Below are 25,416 nucleotides of genomic sequence, written 5' to 3' on the forward strand. Positions count from 1 at the left end.
TAAACGCGCATTTAACACTTCGGAACAGCGAAACAGTTGGAAGGACGGCGAAAATCCTATGGGGTGTTCCGCATCGTGAGAGGACGAGGGGATTACTGAAAGGAAGTAAGAACGAGGTCAGTATAGCTTTTGGTGTCATAACGGGGCACATAGGACTACTCAGCATGTTTTTACTTGCTAGTTATTCTTCTTACGATGAGAGCAAATTTAAAGTTTCCATCCTTTTTGCGATCATATTAAACATTCGCATCTTATTTTAAAAATAAAAGCAATTTTTTTTTCAAATTTTGGCAATTGTTTTTATTAAATGGTCCAGGTAGAGGCGTATCACAGTAACCTATTCTAAATTGAATATAGTACAATACAGAATACAAATAATAACTATGCCTACACACAAACAAACATATGCTTTATATGTGGCTATGTTGTGTTGTGTATACTATTTTTGATGAATGAATCTTAAATAGAGAGGCCTTAAGTTTAAACTACACTTGTAATTTGTTTGCAGCTGCCTTTTCTACAGCGTCTTGGGGCAGTTTTTATTCTTGCTCAACACCAAACGATCCGGTTCCAGACCCAACTTCTTTAGGGCATCATAGATTTTTGCACGCGTTTCAACGGGAAAATCACGTGTACGACCAAATACCCAAATTTGATCGGAGTAGCCTAAAGAGCCAAGGCTACCGCATGACCACAATATGGCAAAATTGTCATAGTCCGAATAGAGGACTTGATATTTTCCTGAACCTGGCAGCAGCCGGGCTATGACATCTGGAAAGCGTGTATTGAACTGAAAATAGAAGATGAAGAAAAGGAACATGTTATAGTTAGGTCGCATAGCTCAAATGCATCGATGTATTACCGATAACTAAAAATGAAAGCAAAAAAGAAAATCTAAGAAACAAGTGGTTAGGCCTATGCCTAGTTGTTTGTTAAAGATCAAATACCACTTATTAAAAGGGGGAAGGGTAAGCGAGAGATTGAAGGGAATAACAAGAGTGAGAGTGAATGAGTAAGTTTACTATCCTACTCTATTTTACCCGCTTGCTTTTTAGTTACAATTTGACAATGTGGTACGCTATTCTTTAATTCGCGAACTTGACGTTCATTATTAAATGCGAGAGTGCGAAAGAGAGATTGGCTATCAAACGTGAGAGAGAGAGAGTTTATTCTTCATGCGGGAGTGCGAAAAAGACATTGGCGGGGATTATCAAAAAAGAGAGAAAGTTTGCTCTTCTACTCTACGCAGTCGTTTGTTAGTTACTGTCGAGCAACAGTGTTGCCCATATTAGGAATTTTTCCACAAATTGGTGTTTTTCAAAAATAGGGACGAGATGCTTAATTTAAGGATTTGGCGGGGATTTCAATCGAAAATTGAGGATTTTTTTGGAGATGCATTTTTGGTTTAAAATTTTCATATATTTTGATAATTTTAATAATTTGAATTGGTCTTCTTAATAATTTTTGTGTAAACTGTACATTAGAGTGTTCCGAAAACACAAAGTATTATTTTTAACGCATACATGTCCCCCATTTAATTCCTTTTGATCCCAATAAGCTAAATACGAAATATTATGGCGATGGGTTAACCATAACCCGTGCCGTAATGTTGGATGTACTGCTTTGTGAGGAATTGTAGGTCCTAGTATTAATTGGAAAACTAAGTACACATTTATATTAATACATCTATTATATAAAAATTAAATTGTTGCGCTTTGTTTGTTTGTTTGTCTGTTCCGTATAGACTCAAAAATCCAACGGGGAGGCGGGCCCTCCTCCTTACACCAATACTCAAAAACGCCAATTCTCGGAGATGGGAGCACCGATTTAAGCGAAATTTTGTATTCCACCTCATGGTACCCCAAAAACACGAAATTGGTATAAAATTTGGGGTCAAATAACCTGGCGGGACGCCCACTCTAAAAACCCACCCGAACGGACATGTTTACCAACTGGAACAACATGGGTATCAAATGAAAGGTATTTAAGAGTTGAGTACAAATTTGCTATACAAATTTCCCTTTAAATTTTCTTGGGGGTCCCCCACCCCCAAAAACACCACCCAATAGGACACTTTTACCGCTTTGGGAAATATGGGTATCAAATGAAAGGTATTTAAGAGTAGAGTACGAATATAAAAATCTATTCCTTGGTGTCTGAGGCGCCCCACACACCAAAACCCCACAGCAGCACATATTTAACGATTGGGACAATATGGGTATCAAATGAAAGGTGTTTGGAGTGTTTGAGTACACATCTGTTAAAAGAATTTGGTCCAAGGTCAAAACAGGCATGTCTAGCGTCACAAAATGGGTATAAAAGGTCTTTGAGAGTTGACTACGAATCTGATATACATAAATGAAAGTTCTATGACAGTAGAGTTGGAATCTAATGTTGATAAAAAGATTCAAGTATCTGGGTCACGAACTGCCGTTCAGCCAGACATGTAGATCTCGACATTAAAGAACTCAAATAAATAGTCTTTTGGGTCTTAGCGTTGGGGAGACGGACCTTCTACTTTCTACAACTCCAATGTGTCATGCAGGACGACCGAGAATATATTGTACTCAAATGAAAGGATGTTTCAGAGGGAATTTTATATATAATTTTGAGGCCCCTTAACTCCTCCTAAACCAATGACAATTGGGGCTCAAATAAAAAAAATTGAGAGTAAAGCACAATGCTGATATTTTTTCTAGGGCTAAGTGCGTGAGTGGCTCCCCACCCAAACTGGACATATTTATGGATTATGGCAAAAAGGGGCTCAAATCTGATATCAAGTGTTTCAGGGACGCCTCACCTCATAAACTCCCCCTAAACCACATACATAAATATTATATATTGGGTTGCCCAAAAAGTAATTGCGGATTTTTTAAAAGAAAGTAAATGCATTTTTAATAAAACTTAGAATGAACTTTAATCAAATATTCTTTTTTTACACTTTTTTCTAAAGCAAGCTAAAAGTAACAGCTGATAACTGACAGAAGAAAGAATGCAATTACAAAGTCACAAGCTGTGAAAAAATTTGTCAACGCCGACTATATGAAAAATCCGCAATTACTTTTTGGGCAATCCAATGGTTTGTTCATAAATACTCAAAAACAGAAATTTCGTAGGTAGGATATCTAGGGGGGCCGCCCCACCTCCAAAGCCCGCCAAATGGAAGTATAAACCAATGATGATAATAAGGGGTCCAAATGAAAGGTATTTGCGACTTGCACGAATCTGATATATGGGGGTCCATCTCACCCCCATAGATATCTGCATATCGTACATATTTACCGCCCATATTAGGCTCAAAATAAAGGTATTTGAGAGTAGAGCACCAATCGGATATCCACATTGGGGTGAAATATCTGAAAGGCCGTACCAGCACCCACAATTATGATTTATTTCCTGACTGTACCGGTGCGCCTTTTATGGGCCCAAAACCTTAAATCGAGAGATCTTTCTATATGGCAGCTATATTCAAATCTGGACCAAACTGGGCCAAATTGAAGAAGGATGTCGAAGGGTCTAATACAACTCACTGTCCCAAATTTCAGTAAAATCGGGTAATAAATGTGGCTTTTGTGGGCATAAGACCCTAAATCGGCGGATCGGTCTATATGGGTGCTATATCAAGATAAAGTCCGATATAGCCCATCTTCGAACTTAACTTGCTTAGGGACAAAAAAGAATCTGTGCAAAGTTTCAGCTCAATATCTTTAATTTTAAAAACTGTAGGGTGATTTCAACAGACATACGGACGGACATGGCTAGATCGTCTTAGATTTTTACGCTGATCAAGAATATAGGGTCGGAAATGCATATTTCGATGTGTTGTAAACAGAATTACAAAATGAATATACCCCCTATCCTACGGTGGTGGGTATAAAAAATATTGCATTTAAATTTTATAAAATTCCACTCAAAACTGTTTAAAGAAGTTTTTTGGGGAAATTTATCTAATATTGGGGATTTTGGGAACAAAGGATACGAAATTTAGGGACAAGGAACCGTAAATACTGGCAACAATCTCTGGTAATGTGAAAAGTTACTCTTCTACTAACAAACGTTGAGTGTTTGATTTTTTAGTCACGCCATAATTTATGCCAATTACAACAAAGAGCAACAACAATTACACTGCTATACTCAAGTAAGCTCTATTGCTGTTTGAACCCATTTAGTTGTTGTTCATATTATCACAAAGATTTGTTGGCCTCTAAAATTACCTTAAAATCCATTATAGATGACTTTCGATTTTCCGGTGTAGCATAGCCCAAATTTACCGAAGGATTGCCAGTACTAAAACAAAAATGAAAGCAAAAACGAAAACAAGAAAAAAAATTCAAACACAGTATATTTCCATTAAACACCAGACATTCTTCACAGAGACCACTTACATGCGATTTATGGTCTTGATGGCCACTTCCAATTTGAAGTTGTTGAATTTTGAGAGTTCTTCTCGATGTAATGGCTGGAACTCCAAAGTGGTACAGCCCGAGGCTATTTCTGGCAAATAAAATGAACGTTCAACCTCATACCATTGACCCAGAACCTGAAACATAAACAGAAAAAATAAACAATAACAACAAATCAATTAATTGGTAGTAACAGCTATTCCATCAGTTAGTAGCTCAAGTCAGTATATAAATGAATGAATCGATAAAAACCATAACTAACGCTACTCTATTATAGCCCAGCAAACATTTTGAGTGGCCAGTGATTTCATTTCGTTTCGCTTAATAACTTAATTCTTTGAGATCATTTAACCTCAAGCTTTTTTGGGGGAGGGTCTCTCTTTTTGTGTTTTTGTTTAAATGCTAAGGTCGTTTACATTTAATTTGACAGCGATGATGATTTGAAAACCTACAAATGCCGGTCTATGTTTATATTGTCATCGTCACTTGATCATTAACAACGACGAGGGGGAGATCTTCATTACCATTTACCGCTGTGGCTAAAGATTGGTGGCCGCATGCCAGCAGCATCATAATCTTCATTATCATTAAAAATACCTTTGCCGCCAACAAAACTAACACACACGCACACACACACTCACAAGCATACACACAAAGGCTGGGCTAGCCCCTCTCCAACCAGTTTAGGTATGAAGTGAATCTGCACAAAAATATAGTTCAAAGTCATTATGAACAACAAAGAGAAAATCATGAACACCATTGCTGCACAATGGGATGGAGTTTTATTAAAATAATTAAAAATAAACTAACAAAATTACTATTCGAATTTTAAAGGTTTTTGTTCGCCAATTGATATATAATTGAATATCGCATTGTCAAACTTAAGCTCTCTTTCTCTCTCTCTCTCTTTCACTTGTTGGCATCTTTTTAAGTACCCGACACTTATAATCGGCTGTTTTTTCATGCAAACGAACGAACGACGCTCCTTTAAGGGCCACGATTCACGTGCAATAATAATTGCAGAAGAACAGATTACGAGAGCGTTAACATGTAGCAGAATAATTTTACGAAATGGAGCTACTTGCTAGCGAGCGCAACTTTCACTGTACGTGGGGGGCCCTAAGTGGGGTAGCAAGTAAATTAAATAATCTTGAAGGAGATAGAAGTTTTGAAAAAACAAGTAAAAGTTAGCGTTAAGTTCAGCGACAAACTTTTGATACCCAAAAAATAAATTTCGTAAGTTACGTATGTTCGATTTTCGCATTTTTATACGCACCACCATAGGAAAGGGGGTATATTCATTTAGTCACTCCGTTTGCAACACATCGAATTATCCATTTACGACCCTACAATGTATATATATTTCGGATCGTCGTAAAAGACCGATCTGCCGGATCGTCGTAAAACTGTTGTAATCACTCTACAACCTTCAAAATTTGAGAGATTGAGCTGAAATTTAGCACAGATACGTATTTTTGATGAACGCTGGTTAAGTTCTTGAACGGGTCAAATCGGACCATATTTGGATAAAGCTGATATATAGACCGATCTGCCGATAAAGGGTCTAATGCCCATAAATGCTTTATTTTTTATCCGATTTCCCTGAAATTTTAACGCGCTGTATAAGGTGAATCCTTGATTTCGATGAAACATGGTTCACATATGTAAACTCCTGTAACATGATTTTGAGATTTATGTTTGGGCACATGATCACACCTTAGAAACAAAACACCTCCTGGGGGTTTTCCAAAAATGAAACGGAAAATATTGTATTTGAAACTATAAAAAAAGAGTAGCGAGGCAGTAACTTTATGAATTACATGCATTCGGGAAGAAAACTCAAAAACGGACTGTCATAATATTCTATTCCATTAAAACATGATTAAAAGAACTTATTGCCTAGACCACTAACATTTTTTTTTTTCTTTTTGTTACTAGATTCGTTTGCGTTCATTGAGAACAGCTATTTTCCCTCTATAAAATCAGCTGTTTTGGAATCAATTGACAAACGAATTAAATGACAAAAAAAAAATTGTGGTCTAGTCTGTTATTGTTTAATTGGTAAAGATTAAATTTTCAATCACATTTTATATATAAAATTTTTAAAGATTCAATTAAAAAAAATATTGAATAAATTTATTTTTTTGCAATCATGATCGTAATTGAAATATAAGATTAGATTCAATTAACAAAATGGTGGAATCAATTAATTTTTTAATTTAATTTCAATAACGATCGTAGTTGGAAAAAGTTCTGATTCAATAAAAAAAATTATTGAATCAATAAATTTTTTAATTGAAAATTGCCAAAATTTCAATCACCATGGTAATCGAAAAAAATCCGGATTTAATTAAAAAAATTATTGATTAAATTCAGTTTTTAATTGAAAACATTTTTATTTTCAATTTTTTTTTTTTAATTAAAAAAATTATCTGAATATTTTTTCTGTGTACATAGTTAGCTATATGAATTCTTGAAAAAAATTTAACCCACTGTGAAGAGCCTTACAGTCACTATAGAAAATACCCATCATTGATTCAAACATCGATGGTGATGCTCATAAAATTCACCTTAGGGCTAATAAATTAATTTAAAATTAAATTTAAAGGACAGTTTATATTCGTTTATAGCAAACTAAACTGATTTAAGCTATCATCGCTTACATGTGATTATCTTAAACATGATCAGCAAGATAACGACATAGAATAACAACAAGCATCTCAATTACAAACTTTAATTAACAAGGGGTAATTGTATTGGTGCATGCATGATTCTGTGTTAAAGATCAAAGACCACTTTTTAAAAGGGGGAGTGTGGGCAAGAGATTGACTGAGATTATCAAATGTGAGAGTGAGTTTACTTCTCTAATCTGCTTTACGCTCTCGTTTGTTAGTTACAGCATGACAATGTGGCATGCAATTCTTCAATTTACGAACGTCACTTAATGAAAAGAAGAATGTGAGCAAATGATTGATGGGGATTACAAAAAGTGACAGTGAATTGACTGCTTTATACTAACATGCTCTACGCAGTAACTGTTTGGCAATATAAGATTCTTTAATTTACGTACACCACTTGGGGGGTGGGGGTGTGAGAGAAACCATAATGGGTATAACAAAAAGTAAGAGTGAGTTTACTTCTCTATTCTATGCAATACATTCATTTGTTAGTAACTGTCTGGCAATATGAGATGCTTGTTTTTTTTTTCAATTGATGCAAGTCGAGTGTTTGACTTTAGTCACACCATAATTTATGCCCATTAAAACAAGAGCAACAACAATTGCAGTGCTAGACTCGAGTAAGCTCCATTGTTGTTTGAACTCATTGAGTTGTTGTTCTTGTTATCGTGTTGATTTTTTGACTTTGCCCCATATTCTCCATATTGGTCATTGAATAATGGACAATGGTTAATGGGTTACACTGGCAACTGCATTTATTTTCTCGGAATTATTGCGTTTTTGTTTGTTCAGCTAACCAAAAGAAATACAAACAAAATGCATTCAGAATGCTAATTATGTGAAAGTTGATCAAAGTAAGGCAATACTATAAGTCAACATTAACTCAAAAAATGGGTAACAATATATTCAAAATAAACTTAAATAGGGTAAGAAACCTCTTATTTATGTTAAAAAAAAAAACAAACAAACAAAAATTGTGTAATTGACTCGGACCAACTAAACAGTTTTATAAATTGATTTAATCATAAAAATTTTTTATTCATAATAAAATTTAAAATAAATAACATAAATGTTTATATCTAATTAAACCCTTTGCTCTTTTAACAAATAAAATCTAAAATTATTACAAAAACTCATTCTCATCTTCCTTCCTCTCATGTTCTTTCATTGTTTGACCTTTTTGGTAACCACATTGATTGCCAGGTGTATTTAATAACTGCTGAATGGCCCATTCACCCAGTTCATTGTCAATACAAAGCTACATACATATGTATGTATGTATGATACAAGAACAGAAACCAAGATTTTTCTTGCATGTTTCTTAATTGGTGTTTTCAAACCAGTTTTCTTTGCCTTCGAAACATTTCGCAGTGTTTTTTACAAAATCACATTATAGCCAATCATTTTGCTTACAACACAAAAAAGACTGCCAATTGTCAAAACTAGAATTACAACTTTAATGTTCCAAGAAGATTTTGCGAGATGCCAATTTAAGAACACAATGCCCTTTTAAAGCGCATTGAGAAATGAATTGTTTTAGCTGCTCATTTTGAAAATGGCTTTTAAATGTAAGGTGGAATCCTACCTACAGGGATTGGCAGCTCCAATACTACGGATAAGTGCTACAGACATACGAGGTCGAAATACTCGTCATACAGAAAGTGTGTTAGAATAGTAAAAGCTCAACAACAACTCCGGAAGATGACTCAAAAATATGGGGGTATACTAATCTCAATATTCCGTTTGTATCACCTTGAAATACCCGTGATGTTATATGGTTCTGAAGCATGGGTACTTGTTAAAGCAGATGAGGCAGTGCTTGGAGTTTTCGAGAAAAAGATTCTTCGTAAAATATATGCACCAGTTTGCGTTAATGGAGAATATAGGCGACGTTTGAACTACGAGCTGTATGACGACAATAGCATAGTTACACGCATCGAAATACAACGGCTGCGTTGCCTAAGTCATGTTGTCAGAATGGATGAAGAAGCTCCAGCAAAGAAGTCTTTTGAAGGCAAACACGGTGGTACCCGCAAACCGGGAAGACCAAAAGCCGGATGGAAAGATAAAGTGGTGGGAGACACCTCGAAACTTGGTGTCAGAGATTTTTGAAATGAGCGCAGAAGATCTAGGCGCTTGGAAGGCTATTCCACGTTCGGCTAGTGGAACAATTAAAGTAAGTAAAGTAATCACCTTGAAATTTGGATATAAGACCCCTTAAAGTATATACATATATTCTGGATCGTCTCAACACTCTGAGACGATCTAGCCTTGTCCGTCTGTCGAAATCAAGATAGCAGTCGAAGGCGTAAAGCTTACCGCTTGGAATCTTGCACAGATACTTCTTATTGATATAGGTCATTGGGGATTGCAAATGGGCCTAATCGGTCCAGATAGTGTTCTATTGTATCTTCCAACAACTGTGCGAAGTACGGCCTAAATCGGTCTATAACCTGGTATTGCTTCCATATAAACCGAACTCCCGTTTTGACTTCTTTAGTCCTTACAAGCCGCAATTCCGAGTTGACTGAAATTTTGCATGGGGTGTCCTATTAAGACTTCCAACAACTGTGCCAAATACGGTCCAAATCAGTCTATAACCTGATATAGCACCCATCAGGGACGTAGCCAGGATTTTATTTTGGAGGGGGGGGGGAGGGGCCACCTCACATTTTTTCAAAATTGAAAATTGCCAAAATTCTTGTTACATTGAAATTGGTAAAAATACCTCAATTTTCTTTATACCCACCACCGTAGGATAGGGGGTATATTCATTTAGTCATTGCGTTTGCAACGCATCGAAAAATCAATTTCCAACCCTTCAAAGTGTGTCTGTCCGTCTATCCATCAATCCGTCTGTCCGTCCGTCTGTTGTAATCACTCTACAGGCTTCAAAAATTAAAATATTGAGCTGAAATTTGGCACAGATATGTATTTTTGATGCACTCTGGTTAAGTTCGTGAACGGGCCAATTCGGGCCATATTTGGATATAGCTGCTATATGGACCGATTTTCCGATAACGAGTCTAATGCCCATAAATGCTTTGTTTTTCATCTGATTTGCTGAAATTTGAAACAGTGAGTATTTTTAGGCCTCTCGACATCTGACCCAAATATGGTTCAGATCGGACTATATTTAGTCATAGCTGCCATATAGACCGATCTCCCGATAAAGGGTGTGGAGCCCATAAAAGCTTAATTTATTACCCGATTTCGCTGACATTTGAAATCGTAGATTAATTTAAACCACCCGACATCTGACCCAAATATGGTTCAGATCGGACTATATTTAGTCATAGCTGCCATATAGACCGATCTCCCGATAAAGGGTGTGAAGCCCATAAATGCTTGAAATTTGGCACAAATACTTCTTATAAGTGTAGGTCGGTTGAGATTGTAAATGGGTCATATCGGTCCATGTTTTGATATAGCTGTCATATAAACTGATCTGGGATCTTGACTTCTTGAGCCTCTAGAGGGCGCAATTCTTATCCGATTGCAATGAAATTTTATACGACTTGTTCCGCTATGACTTCCAATAACTGTGTTAAATATGGTTGAAATAGGTCTATAACCTGATATAGCTGCCACATAAACCGATCTTAAAACTTAACTTCTTGAGCCACTAGAGGTCGCTATTCTTATCCGATTTGGCTGGAATTTTGCATGAAGTGTTCTGTTATGACTTTCAATAACTTTGCCAAGTATGGTTGAAATCGCTCTATAACTTGATATAGCTGCCATATATATCGATCTGGGATCTTGACTTCTTGAGCCACTAGAGGTCGCTATTCTTATTCAATTTGGCTGAAATTTCGCATGAAGTTGTGTGTTATGATTTTCAACAAATGTGCCAAATGTGGATCAAATCGGTGTATAACCTGATATAGCTGTCATATAAACCGATCTTGGATCTTAACTTCTTAACCCACTAGAGGGTGCAATTCCTATCCGATTTGGCAGAAAATTTGCATGCGGTGTTTTGTTATGACTTCCAACAACTGTGCCAAATATGGATCAAATCGGTCCATAACCTGATATAGCTGCCATATAAACCAATCTGGGATCTTGACTTCTTGGGCCTCAAGAGGGCTCAATTATTATCCGATTTGGCTGATATGGTCCCATGACGTTCAATATACGTGTCAAATATAATCTGAATCGGTCTTTAGCCTGATACAGCTTCGCTATAAACCAATCTCCCTATTTTACTTTTTCAGTCCCTAAAAGGTCCAATTCCTATTCGATTTCAATGAAATTTTACACAAAGACTTCTACTGTGGTCTCCAATACTCAATTCAATTAACATAGCAATTCTTTCCTTTATTGCTTTGTTTGTCTAAAAAGAGATACTGGGAAAGAACTTGAGAAATGTGATCAATGCTGGAGGGTTTATAAGATTCGGCCGGCCGAACTTAGCACGCTTTTACTTGTTTCTATCTACCTACTTTATTTCTGAACAACAATCATTTAAGATACATTTCGAAGTTCTAGCTCTACCCGTTCGCCCTATGCAACAAACAAGGTACCAAAAAGTACCAATTGTGGTACTAAACGTATAATTTTTCCCACTTTCGGTACTGTTTTGTGAAATTTTTGCCACCAAATTTTATTTTTTCGAGACGCTCTTTAATCATAATTCTAGCTGTACTCCCAAATATCTTTCATTTAAGACCCATATTTGCATAGTCGGCAAAAATGTCCAATTTCGGGTGGTGTTTTGGGGAAAGGGGTCGTCCACTGAGTGACTTCGTGTTCTACTCTAAAATTCCTTTTATTTAAGCCCCATATTGCAATGGTCAGCAAATATGTTCTAATTGGGTTTTGTTATGGAGAATGTTGATATCAGATTCGTGTTCTACACCTTTCATTTGAGCCCCATATTGCTGTGGTCGGTAAACTTATCCTCTCTGGGGTGGTTTTTGGTGGAGAGGCGGCCCCCAATCACTTGGTCCCACATTTTGATATCAGATTCGTATCCTACTCTCAAAAACCTTTAATTTGAGTCCCATATTGCCATGGTCGATAAATATGTCTGATTTAGAGGTGTTTTGGAGGCTGGCATGGTCCCCCAAATAATTGATCCCACATTTTGATATAGATCGTATTTTACTATCAAATACCTTTCTTTTGAGTCCCATATAGTCGTGATTGGTCTATATATATATTTGGTGGGTTTTTGGAAGTGGGGTCCTGGATACCCTATCCGAAATTTCGATACCAAATTTTTGTTTTTAGGTTAGGTTAGGTTTTTTAGCATACAAAATTTCGCTTAAATCGCACCACCCATCTCATCTGGCGTTTCTGAAAATTAGGGTAAGGGGAGCCCCCCCCCCTTCCTTAAGATATCAAAAAATTTAGTTCCCTTTTTTTACCCCAGGATCATTATGCAATTTCAAGAAAATCGGTTAAGCCTTTTTTGAGTCTATACGGAACAGACAAACAAACAAACCAACAAACACTAATTGATTTTTATACAATATAAGCTGAGTGAACAAGGTGGCGTATGATGTACGGCATAATTCTCGAAATGAAACATACGCACCCATGTCCAACACATTTGTAAAGAAATTACTTTCGCTGTCTGTGACAGAGGTGAATTTCATAGAAATCGGTTCAGATTTAAATATAGCTTCCACGTACGAGTATATGGGATTATATCTAAATCTGAATTGATTTCATGCAATTCGCCAGAACTGTTGGGTGTCATAAGAAAATCCCTCCTACTAAATGTCGTGATAATTGTTAAGCAAATGACCAAATTATTGCCATTTTAGTCCAAATCGAACGAACAAAAAAATTGCGACCTGTAGTTTGTACACAAATTAACACACACAGACAGACTGATAGACGAACAGTGATGCCAACTTGGCGCTTTTCGCACTAGATTTAGTGCTTTTTACATAAAAATCTTTTGCAAAACTGTTTTGTTCTTCACACGGCAGGATATTGTCCATTGCAAGATAAAGCCGGACAATATCCTGCAATGGAATCTCAATAAGATTTTCAGACCAAAGAGAGAAAGCGCAAACGGACAAACCAAACGAATGGCACGACGCATGTTGTATAGGTCACTGCCTATACATAAAAACAGCACTGGCAGAATCAACCGTTGGGCGATCGCCGTGCGAAGAACAAAAAAGTTTTGCAATGAAATCTTAATTTTGACTTATTTTAAGAACAGTTGTAACACTAGACCACGTTTTTTCCTTAAAACTTTGTACGCACATTTCCAAAATCAAAAAATCGAAATAAGTGCTTCTTTACTATTTTTTTTACAAAATGTTATACTTTTTTATACCCTCCACCATAGGATGGGGGTATACTAATTTCGTCATTCTGTTTGTAACTCCTCGAAATATTCGTCTAAGACCCCATAAAAAAAATATATATTTTTGATCGTCATGACATTTTAAGTCGAACTAGCCATGTCCATCTGTCCGTCCGTCCGTCCGCCTGTCTGTCGAAAACACGCTAACTTTCGAAATAGTAAATCTAGCCGCTTGAAATTTTGCACAAATACTTCCTATTAGTGTAGGTCAGTTGGCATTATAAATGGGCTATATCGGTGAACGTTTTGATATAGCTGCCATATAAACCGATCTGGGATCTTGACTTCTTGAGCCGCTAGAGGGCACAATTCTTATCAGATTTGGCTGAAATTTTTGGTGTTTTATTATGACTTCCAACAACTGTGCCAAAAATAGTTCAAATCTTTCCATAACCTGATATAGCTGTCATATAACCGACCTGGGGTCTTAACTTCTTGAGCCACTAGAGGGCGCAATTATTATCCGATTAAGCTGAAATTTTGCACGACGTGTTTTATTATGACCTTCAATAAATGTGCCTAGTATGGTTGAAATCGGTTCATAACCTGATATAGCTGTCATATAAACCCATCTGGGGTCTTGACTTCTTGAGCCTCTAGAGGGCGCAATTCTTATCCGATTTGGCTGAAATTTTGCATGAGGTGTTTTATTATGACTTCCAATAACTGTGATAAGTATGGTTGAAATCGGTCTATAATCTAATATAGCTGTCATATAAACCGATCTGGGGTCTTGACTTCTTGAGCATCTAGATGGCGCAATTCTTATCCGATTTGGCTGAAATTTTGCATGAAGTGTTTTATAATGACTTCCAATAACTGTGCTAAGTATGATTGAAATCGGTCTATAACCTAATATAGCTGTCATATAAACCGATCTGGGGTCTTGACTTCTTGAGCCTCTAGAGGGCGCAATTCCTATCCGATTTGGCTGAAATTTTGCATGAGGTGTTTTGTTAAGACTTCCAATAACTGTGCCAAGACTAGTTCAAATCGGTCCATAACCTGATATAGCTGCCAAATAAATCGATCTGGGGTCTTGACTTCTTGAGCCTCTAGAGGGCGCAATACCTATCCGACTTGGCTGAAATTTTGCATGAGGTGTTTTGTTATGACTTTCAACAACTGTATTAAGAATGGTTCAAATCGGTCCATAACCTGATATAGCTGCCACATAAGCCGATTTGTCTTGACTACTTGAGCCACTAGAGGGCGCAATTTTTATACGATTAAGCTGAAATTTTGCATGAGGTGTTTTGTTGTAACTTTCAATAACTGTGCTAAGAATAGTTCAAATCAGTCCATAACCTGATATAGCTGCCATATAAACCGATATGGGATCTTGACTTCTTGAGCCACTAGAGGGCGCAATTATTATCCTATTTGGCTGAAATTCCGGCTTCTCCCATGACCTTTAACATACGTATGGCATGAATCGGTTTATAGCCTAATACAACTCCCCTATAAACCGATCTCCATATTTGACTTCTTCAGTCCCTAAAGTGCGCAATTCTTACTAGATTTGGCTGAAATTTTACACAATGACTTCTACTATGTTCTCCAATATTCAGTTCAATTATGGTCCGAAACGAACCATAACTTGATATTGTTTCAATAATATAGCAATTCTTTTCTTTTATCATTGTTTGCCTAAAAAGTGATACCGTGGCAAGAGCTCGACCAATGCGATCCATGGTGGAGGGTATATAAGATTCAGCCCGGCCAAACTTAGAACGCTTTTACTTGTCTTATCCTTTTGTAGTACGCTTGGCATCACTTCAGACGGACATAGCTAACTCGAATCAGAAAGTGATTCTGAGTCGATCGGTATGCTTATCAATGGGTCTAACTCTCTTCCTTTTGGGTGTTACAAAAAAATGCACTACGTTATAATACCCTGTACCACTATGGTGATGTAGGGTGTAAATACTTAAACTTACTTTCTCATAATTGTCTTTCATACTTACCCTGCTCATATTAAATTTTGGCATTGAAGGATATTTGGGACAACGTCCAAAGCCCACCGCCCATGTAGAGTCCATCAACAGCAAAAACAAGCACAACGTCAAAGCGATTTCAAGAAGCGTTTTTCTTGACGCTGAAGCATACAATGAAGAGGAGGCCAAGCGTTTCAACATAATGCTAAATTAAATATTCACAACTATGCCGAGAGTGAGCAAAAACACAAAAACAGGGTTCAAAACACTGTTTATTTCTTCAATTTATTGCAAATATTTTAGGTTTATATGTTTTGTGTATTTTAGCTTCTTTTTGCAATTTTTTCGCTTTTGTTTGTTTGGTTTATATAGAAAAAAACTAACGCTAGAGCGTTTGGCTTAGTCTTCTTGCGGTGGTTATGCACAAATTCGATGGAAGTTTACGAGAGAGACACAAGACACAAGAAACAAATACAAATCGATTAATTAATAATTCCAATAGTGACACCACAGACAGCGGTGTCATATGTATTGCTGTTCAAAATAATCACAAAAATAAACAAAATAAATAAATTCACTTTACTATGAGCAAAAATTTCAAACAAAAAAGTTGGCAAACTACTACGTAGTGTACGTGTGTTACTGAATATGGTGGTTTGGAAATAGTTAATAAACTATTTCCTCATCAACTATGGGAATTTATAGGCATATTTTTGAAAAAAAAACACACTCACATTTGCCGCTTTGCCTTTTTATGATAGCCAATTTTCCCCTTTTATGTTCATTTATGTGTGGGGGAGAAAGAAAAAAAAACGCACTCATATGTAGAGGAAATGCTATTCTTCATGAGGGTAAATTATAACCCTATTAAATGCAAATTTTATACCCTCCACCATAGGATGGGGGTATACTAATTTCGTCATTCTGTTTGTAACTACTCGAAATATTCGTCTGAGACCCCATAAAGTATATATATTCCTGATCGTCATGACATTTGAAGTCGATCTAGCCATGTCCGTCCGTCCGCCTGTCTTTCGAAAGCACGCTAACTTTCGAAGGAGTAAAGTCGGCCGGTTGAAATTGTGCACAAATACTTCTTGTTAGTGGAGGTCGGTTGGGATTTTAAATAGGCAAAATCGGTCCATGTTTTGATATAGCTATCGTATAAACCTATCTGAGGTCTTGACTTCTTGAGCCACTAGATGTCGCTATTCATATCCGATTTGGCTGAAATTTCGCATGAAGTTGTTTGTTATGATATCCAACAAATGCATGAAGTACGGTTCAAATCGGTCCATAACCTGATATAGCTGCAATATAAACCGATCTGGGATCTTGACTTCTTGAGCCACTAGAGGTCGCTATTCTTATCCGATTTGGCTGAAATTTTGCATGAAGTTTTCTGTTATGACTTCCAATAGCTTTGCCAAATATGGTTTAAATCGGTCTATAGCCTGATATAGCTGCCATATAAACCGATCTTGGATCCTGACTTCTTGAGCCTCTAGAGGGCGCAATTCTCATCCCATTTGGCTGAAAATTTGCATGAAGTGTTCTGTTACGACTTCCAACAACTGCGATAAATATTGTTCAAATCGATAGATAACCTGATATAGCTGTCATATAAACCGATGTGGGATCTTGACTTCTTGAGCCACTAAAGGTGGCTATTCTTATCCGATTTGGCTGAAATTTCGCATGAAGTTTTTTGTTATGACTTCCAACAAATGTGCCAAGTATGGATCAAATCGGTGTATAACCAGATATAGCTGTCAAATAAACCAATTTTGGATCTTGACTTCTTGAGCCCCTAGAGGGCGCAATTCTCATCCGATTGGGCTAAAATTTTGTATGAAGTGTTCTGTTATGACTTCCAATAACTTTGCCAAATATGGTTGAAATTGGTCTATAGCCTGATATAGCTGTTTTGTAAACCGATCTTGGATCTTGACTTCTTGAGCCAATAGGAGGCGCAATTCTCATCCGATTTGGCTGAAATTTTGCATGAAGTTGTTTGTTATGACTTCCAATAACTTTGCCATGTATGGTTGAAATCGGTTTATAACCAGATATAGCTGTCAAATAAACCAATTTTGGATCTTGACTTCTTGAACCAATAGAGGGCGCAGTTCTTATCTGATTTGGCTAAAATTTAGCATGAAGCTGTTTGTTATGGCTTCCAACAACTGTGCCAAGTATGGATCAAATCGGTGTATAACCAGGTATAGCTGCCATATAAACCGATCTTGGGTCTTGACTTCTTGAGCCACTAGAGGTCGCTATTCTTATCCCATTTGGCTGAAACTTTGCATGAAGTGTTCTGTTACGACTTCCAACAACTGTGTTAAATATGGATCAAATCGGTGTATAACCAGATATAGATGCCATATATATCGATCTGGGATCTAGATTTCTTGAGCCAATAGAGGGCGCAATTCTCATCCGATTGGGCTGAAATTTTGCATGAAGTTGTTTGATATGACTTTCAACAACTGTGCCAAATATGGTTGAAATCGGTCTATAGCCTGATATAGCTGTTTTGTAAACCGATCTTGGATCTTGACATCTTGAGCCCATAAAGGGCACAACTCTCATCCGATTTGGCTGAAATTTCGCATAAAGTTGTTTGTTATGACTTTCAACAACTGTGCCAAATATGGATCAAATCGATGTATAAACAGATATAGCTGTCAACCACTAGATGGCGCAATTCTTATCCGTTTTAGCTGAAATTTAGCATGAAGTATTTTGTTATGATTTGCAACAACAGCGATAAATATGGTTCATATTGATAGTTAATCTGATATAGCTGCCTTATTAACCGATGAAACCGATGCACAAATACTTCTTATTAGTGTAGGTCTGTTGGGATTGTAAATGGGCCAAATCGGTTCATGCCATATAAACCGATGTGGGATCTTGACTTCTAAAGCCTCGAGAGGGCGCTATTCTTATCCGATTTGGCTGAAATTTTGTACAACGGCCTTCAACATACGTGTCCAATATGGTCTTAATCGACCTATAGCCTGATACAGCTCCCATATAAACCGATCTCCCGAACATGCTTCTTCAGCCCATACAAGGCGCAATGCTTATCCGAATGGACTGAAATATTAGTCAATGACTTCTACAGTGGCCTTCAACATTCAATTTACTTATGGTACGAATCGGAGGCCACCGTAGCACAGAGGTTAGCATGTCCGCCTATGACGCTGAACGCTTGGGTTCGAATCCTGGCGAGACCATCAGAAAAAAATGTTCAGCTGTGGTTTTCCCCTCCTAATGCTGGCAACATTTGTGAGGTACTATGCCATGTAAAACTTCTCTCCAAAGAGGTGTCAACGGCACGCCGTTCGGACTCGGGTATAAAAGGGAGGCCCCTTATCATTGAGCTTAAACTTGAATCGGACTGCACTCATTGATATGTGAGAAGTTTGCCCCTGTTCCTTAGTGGAATGTTCATGGGCAAAAATTGCAACTAATCGGACTATAACTTGATATATCTCCAATAGCATAAGAATTCTTATTATTATTATTTATTAATAGATTTTTGAGTACACAATGATAGAGGTTTGAAATTCAGTGTTGTTGTAAATCTATAAAGCTGGCATAGCAAGAATGCTGTTAGCCATATAATTCATTGATATTACCAAAGGTTGGCTGATTATAGTATGTTAATCTATGTTATATAAAGTTGTTTACATATTGGAGACTATAAAAGAGAGAAAGTGCTATTTTAAAAGTTAAATTCATTTTGTATAAAGTTTCTATATTTAATACAATTTTCTAAATATTTGTATAGAGATAAAAAATTCGTGCCATTCAATATGCTTATTACTTCGTTTACATTAAGTGTGGGCTTATTAAAGTAAATAATTCTGAGATTTGTGTATATTGGGCACGAGCCGATAAAGTGGAAGGTGTTCTCGGTTTCGTCTGTGTTACAAATTGAGCAAACGCCATCGGTATTGTCTCTGAAAGATCTAGCATTTAAATTAAGTAACCCGCCTCTAGCCTTTACAATGATACTTGTAGCACGTGAAGATAAGTTCGCAGTGAGTTCCGGTATCCTGGTGTATTCAAGCTGTGGGTAAAGGTCATGGAACTGTGAGCCTTTTGCCCTAACCTCAAAATCTAATCTCTCCTTTGATTTAAGTATTTCTATAACTTCTTTCCAGTACGAGGGTAAATGTGTCGCGTTGTAGTGCAAAGAAAATTGTAGAGATTGGCATATATTGGACCATTCTTCTGCCCAAGACATATTCAGTTCTATGATCTTCAGCGCAAGAATACGTGGTAATCGTCGACAGTCTAGTTGGAGTACTCTGTCAATGTAGCAAAAATGTGTCTTCAATGTAGAACAGAAAAGTGAATTGAATCCAGTTTCCAGATATAACATGTAGTTAGGCGTATTGTTAGGCAGATATAACATTTTCTTAATAAAGAATCTAAACAATTTCTCCACGTCCTCATATCTTACACATCCCCAAATTTCTGCGGCATAACACATTATAGACTTTGAACACGATTCAAAAATTTTAAGTTTATTAGCCTTCGATATTTTTGGGTGATTAATATATCTTGACCAAGTAGAATTTATCGCCATTTTAGACGCAGTGAGCTTGTTCTGAAGATGTTTTCTAAAAGATAAGTTGTAACTTAATTCGACACCAAGGTAAGTGTAACTATTCACAATTTCGATATTCTGATTCCCAAACCGCCAATTCAAGTTTCTAGCGACTCTTGTGCCCTTCCGGAAAATAAGTATCTTAGATTTGGCAAGGTTTACCTTCAGACTCCATGTCAAACAATACTCCTCAAGAACGTTAATCATATCTTGTAACCCTTCTGCAGTTTCAGACAGAATGACAATGTCGTCTGCATACAAAAGAACTTTAATGTTAGTATCTGCTACGTTCACACCTCCTGGTAAAGAATCGGGTAAGTCATTAACATATAAAGAAAACAGTACTGGGCTGAGTGTACAACCCTGCTTCACTCCTGTTTCCACCGAAAAGTAATCTGAGAATGCATTTCCGTCCCAGATTTTACTCGTAGTATTTTCATACAATAGTTGCAATATCCGCACAATCTTCGTAGAGAGTCCATAGCTTGACAATTTATAAAATAAGCTGTTTCTGGGGATCAGATCGAAAGCAGATGAGAAATCTACAAAGAAAGCGTAGGTAGCCTTGTTCTTCAAATTATTCAAATTAACATAATAATAAGAATAAGAATTCTTTCCCATTATTCTTTGTTTGCCTAAAAAGAGATGGTGCGCAAAGAACTCGACAAATGCGATCCATGGTGGTGGATATACCCTCCACCATAGATCGGCCCGGCCGAACTTAGCACGTTCTTACTTGTATTTCAAAATTATTCTAATAGACCTATTTAAAGTGTCAATGAATGCCTATGCCTTACATTTCACTACAAGTCATTCACCACTCATAAACCCATAAATCCCTCACTGCATTAATAGTACGTTGCAATGCTGCGCTGCTTGCAAGCGCATAATGTGCCATGAGGTTTATAATGCAAAGCACGCAAAATGTTATGGGCGAATATGTGTTGAATTCATTGTTTAATAAATTGAAATTATGAAGCGAGTTTGTGAATAAAATTTTATTCATACACATTTTAGTTCCTCACGCATTTTGGGTTTTTGGGCAAAGCCAAAAAGGAAGAAAAAAAAACTGAGGAAAAACACGGAAGTGTATTCAATGCAACGTCATGTGGGGCAGCAATGCAATGCACAGTCCCAAACAAGCAGCCAACACACCCCAAAGGCAAAATGGCCAGACATGAATGTGAGTGGTTGGCTAAATGGATTAGGCCACACTGTCCATATATACGAGCCAGTTGGAGGGAGTGACAGACGGACAGACGATTTTTTTGTGTAGCTTTTGACATAAAAATGTTAAAAAATTTCACTCAATTTACGCCTTTTTTATGCAATTTTTAGCATTTGGGTTTCTTTAAGTATGGGCAACAATCGCTTTGGTTATTAAAACCAGAAATGTTTTTCTACGAAAGTTACCCGCTTAAAAAAATATGTTTTTTAAGTCGATTGAAAATAACAATGCAGACTCTTATGCTGCACTTTGTGGTTTTTTGTTTTCATTATTATTTTGGTTTTTTTTTAATTTCTTCTTTTTTTAGGTTTGATTTTAGTAAAACTCCATTTATGCAACCAATTAGTGATGGTCTTATGTCCACACACAAAGAAAATAAATTAACAGATAAATTGGGAGCTTCCCTATGGTACAATGATTTTATTATTCACTTTGATTTGTGTGTGTGTGTGTGTTTTTCAATTTATTTCATTCGCACACTTAAGACACCAACAACACGCACTTAAAAATATTGGCTCTTTTATTTAATCATTTAAACATTTTTTTCGCACTCCACGGTAGTATCTGAAAAATAGCCAAGTAGACGGGAATTGTCAAGAAATCAAAAAATGCATAAAATGCCCGCGATCACCATCGACGACTATGTGTGACTCAGTGAGGTGGTGTGGTAGACAACGATTTTACCGACTTCTTTTTCCCCGAATTCGAAGAGGTAGTTGTTGAGACGAGTGTTCGGCTTAGACTGACTGCGACATGCTGCTGGGTGTAACGAACAGCCCCGAACAAAGTTTGGGGCGACAGTCGCCGCAGATGCATGTGTTTTGTTGGGAGAACAATATGCTTTACATTGGCAGCTGCAAAAGCTCTCGTTGTAGCATTCGAAGATCAGCAGGTTTAGCTGAGGACAAGATAATTTATTTTGTTTAAGCTCAAACATTTCAGAAAGAACATGGAACATTTGTCTATTTTTCTGAAAATTTTATCCTCTATGGAAATGGGTTTAACAGGACCGCCTGATTTAAAATCCATTGAACAGACTCCACACCTTTGTTTCTAATAGGAATTTTGTAATCAAAACAAGTAAAAAGGCATTAAGTTCGGCCGGGCCAAACTTTGGATACCCACCACCTCGGGTATATATTAAACCCCTTTTCGTCACAATCCGATGAAAATTGGATATCTTATGCACCCAAATTCGGCACGTACATTGAGTGGTCTAATAAATATGAGTCACTATTGATTTTTGTAAACACAGTCCTATTTTTACGATATTTGGGTCGGATGGCCGGTACCCTAGAACTACCCACTGTTTCAAATTTTAGCAAAATCGGTTAAAAAATAAAGCTTTTATGAGATTCAGACCCTTAATCGGCATATCGGTCTATATGACAGCTATATCTAAATATAGTTCGATCTGAACCATATTTGGATCAGATATTGGTATGCCTAAAACTACTCACTGTTTCAAATTTCAGCGAAATCGGTTAAAAAATAAAGTTTTTATGGGTTTCAGACCCTTTATCGGGAGATCGGTCTATATGCCAGCTATATCTAAAGATAGTTCGATCTGAACCATATTTGGATCAGATGTTGGTAGGCCTAAAACTACTCACTGTTTCAAATTTTAGCGAAATCGGTTCAAAAATAAAGTTTTTATGGGTTTCAGACCCTTTATCGGGAGATCGGTCTATATGGCAGCTATATCCAAATATAGTTCGATCTGAACCATATTTGGATCAGATGTTGGTAGGCCTAAAACTACATACTGTTTCAAATTTTAGCGAAATCGGTTCAAAAATAAAGTTTTTATGGTCTTCAGACCCTTTAGAGGCAGATCGGTCTATATGGCAGCTATATCTAAATATAGGCCGATCTGAACCATATTTGGATCAGATGTTGGTAGGCCTAAAACTACTCACTGTTTCAAATTTCAGCGAAATCAGATAAAAAACAAAGCTTTTATGGGTTTCAGACCCCTTATCGGGAGATCGGTCTATATGGCAGCTATATCCAAATATAGTTTGATCTGAACCATATTTGGGTCAGATATTGGTAGGCCTAAAACTACTCACTGTATAAAATTTCAGCAAAATCGGATGAAAAAATAAAGTTTTTATGGGCATTAGACCCTTTATCGGAAAATGGGTATATATAGCAGCTATATCCAAATATGGTCCGATTTGGCCCGTTCAAGAACTTAACCAGCGTGCATCAAAAAGACGTATCCGTGCCAAATTTCAGCTCAAAATCTCAGTTTTTGAAGCCTGTAGATTGATTACAACAGACGGACGGACCGACACACGGACATCGTTAAATCGTCTTAGAATTTTATGACGATACGAAATATAAAAACTTTCTAGGGTCCGAAATTGATATTTCGATGTGTTGCAAACGGAATGACTAAATGGATATACCCCCTATCGTACGGTGGTGGGTATAAAAAAACAATTTGATAAGATAGCCCTCCTTAGACTTTTACGGAGACCAAGAATATATATTCTTTATAGGGTCGGAAATGAATATTGCGATGTGTTGAATGACAAAATTAATATACCCCTATCCTTCGATGGTTGGACTGAAACGAGCTTGCTCACCTACAGGATCTTGACGAGGATCGCCACCTCGACATGAAAACGTGGCTACAACAACAATAACGGATGCTGACTGAGGAGGGATTTGAACCCATCTGCTACGCAGACGATATTAAAATACTTCTAAGCAGTAAGGATCCGAACCAGCTATGCAGAAGGGCCAAAAGGATCTTGCATATGGCATATTACTGGGCTAGACCAAGGGGTCTCAATGTTAACCCAGAGAAGACTGAAATATATCACATTAAGGAGCGTACTGAGAAGGCTCACAGATGTTGGGCACTATGTAGACGGGCGGTAGGCTCGAAATGGGGCCTGAATCCGAGTATAGTCCACTGGCTCTACAGGAGCATGATTAGACCAATACTTGCTTACGCCTCAGTAGTTTGGTGGGCTGCTATGGAGAAAAAGTGCAACATAAGGATGATACAACAGGTTCAGAGAACATGTTGTCTTGGCATAGGCGGAGCGTTGAGGACCACTCCTACTAGGACAATGGAGACCATTCTAGATATCCGACCCATAGACCTAAAGATTAAGTGTGAGACAGACATTGCGATGTTAGAATGGATAGAGAATAGAAGCAGAAATAAAACATCAATTGACTAAAAACCTATCTTGAGTTGTTATAAATGGAATGTGCTGGTTCGAGGCAATTTGCCAACTTCTGCAGTCGCTTGTTGCAATTGTTACTTGGTCCTCGCTTCTGCTATACACATCTAGAAGCAGCTCATACCATCGCGGTATAACCGAGGCGACGATATAAAACATGGAAGGAATGGAAGAGGTTTCCGATCGGATACCTGAGACGACACTTGAGGTCGAGTACGTGGTACTGCTGCCAGCGACACAGTCTTGGATTGACGGAACCCTAGTATTGCCTTCTGGAAGGATGGATCTGTTACTCGGACGGATCAAAGCTTGATAACACTGTGGGCATGGGGGTCTACGTTGAGAACCCAGGGATCCTTTTTTAGACTGCCTGACGATAATAGGGTCCTGCAGGCGAAGATTCGGGCAATCACGGAAAGCGTGAGAGGGTGTGGTGTTAACGCGAGGATGTCGAGTATGAATATCTATACGGACAGTAAACACTTCATAAGAGCAATAACAACCAGGATGGTGAGATCACAAGGATGGCATGATCCGCATCGTTTGGGTGACGGCCATAACGGAATAACTGAAAATGAGAAACAGACGATTTGGCAATAAAGGCCAGAGAATTACCGTCAATAAACTTGGTTAACCTGAAGGCTTTCGGTTCGACGCAGTCCGAGTTAAGGGCGTAGGCGACGAATGCGAATGTAACCCTCTGGAACAGCGAAACGGTCGTTAGAAGGGCGAAAATCCTATGGGGAGATCCAGATCGTGCGAAAACGAGGCTATTACTGAAAGAAAGTAAGAAGGAGATCAGTATAGCTTTAAGCATCATAACGGGGCACATAGAACTACGAGCTCACTTATGTAAAATCGGTGCAGCAAGTGATAGCATGTGTAGGGCATGCGAGGAAGATGATGAGACGTTGGAGCATTTCCGGCCCGGCTTTCGCGTCTAACAGATACCGGCACTTAGGTGGGGACATAATACCAGACATGAACCAACTTAGGGGAGTAGCATGGA

General features: G+C 37.5%; 1 protein-coding gene across 11 annotated transcripts; it reads right to left on the bottom strand.

Annotated features, from left to right (window-relative positions):
- Positions 1-278: 278 nt before the first annotated feature.
- Positions 279-21,973, bottom strand: LOC106085169 (apolipoprotein D). Of its 11 annotated transcripts, none has more exons than XM_059370107.1 (6): positions 21,889-21,927; positions 21,636-21,768; positions 15,380-15,753; positions 4,386-4,540; positions 4,215-4,287; positions 279-790 (listed from the first exon to the last, which is right to left on the bottom strand). In XM_059370107.1, the coding sequence occupies exons 3-6, from the start codon at positions 15,548-15,550 to the stop codon at positions 518-520; spliced, it is 672 nt and encodes a 223-aa protein (XP_059226090.1). In that variant the 5' UTR covers positions 15,551-15,753; positions 21,636-21,768; positions 21,889-21,927; the 3' UTR covers positions 279-517. The 11 variants fall into 11 exon arrangements, with proteins under 11 accessions (XP_059226090.1, XP_059226091.1, XP_013104717.1 ...); XM_059370108.1 differs by having other exon boundaries at positions 21,893-21,915; XM_013249263.2 differs by lacking the exon at positions 21,636-21,768 and having other exon boundaries at positions 21,893-21,973.
- Positions 21,974-25,416: the final 3,443 nt, after the last annotated feature.

The sequence above is a fragment of the Stomoxys calcitrans genome, chromosome 5 (genome assembly GCF_963082655.1).
Source record: "Stomoxys calcitrans chromosome 5, idStoCalc2.1, whole genome shotgun sequence".
Classification (NCBI taxonomy): Eukaryota; Metazoa; Arthropoda; class Insecta; order Diptera; family Muscidae; genus Stomoxys; species Stomoxys calcitrans.

Coding starts and splice junctions, on each gene's coding strand:
- LOC106085169 (XM_013249263.2), bottom strand. CDS start 15,550: ATGTTGAAACGCTTGGCCTCCTCTTCATTGTATGCTTCAGCGTCAAGA. Junction 4,541..15,379: donor CAAAATTTAATATGAGCAGG/GTAAGTATGAAA, acceptor TTTATGTTTCAG/GTTCTGGGTCAATGGTATGA. Junction 791..4,214: donor CATCTATAATGGATTTTAAG/GTAATTTTAGAG, acceptor TTCTATTTTCAG/TTCAATACACGCTTTCCAGA.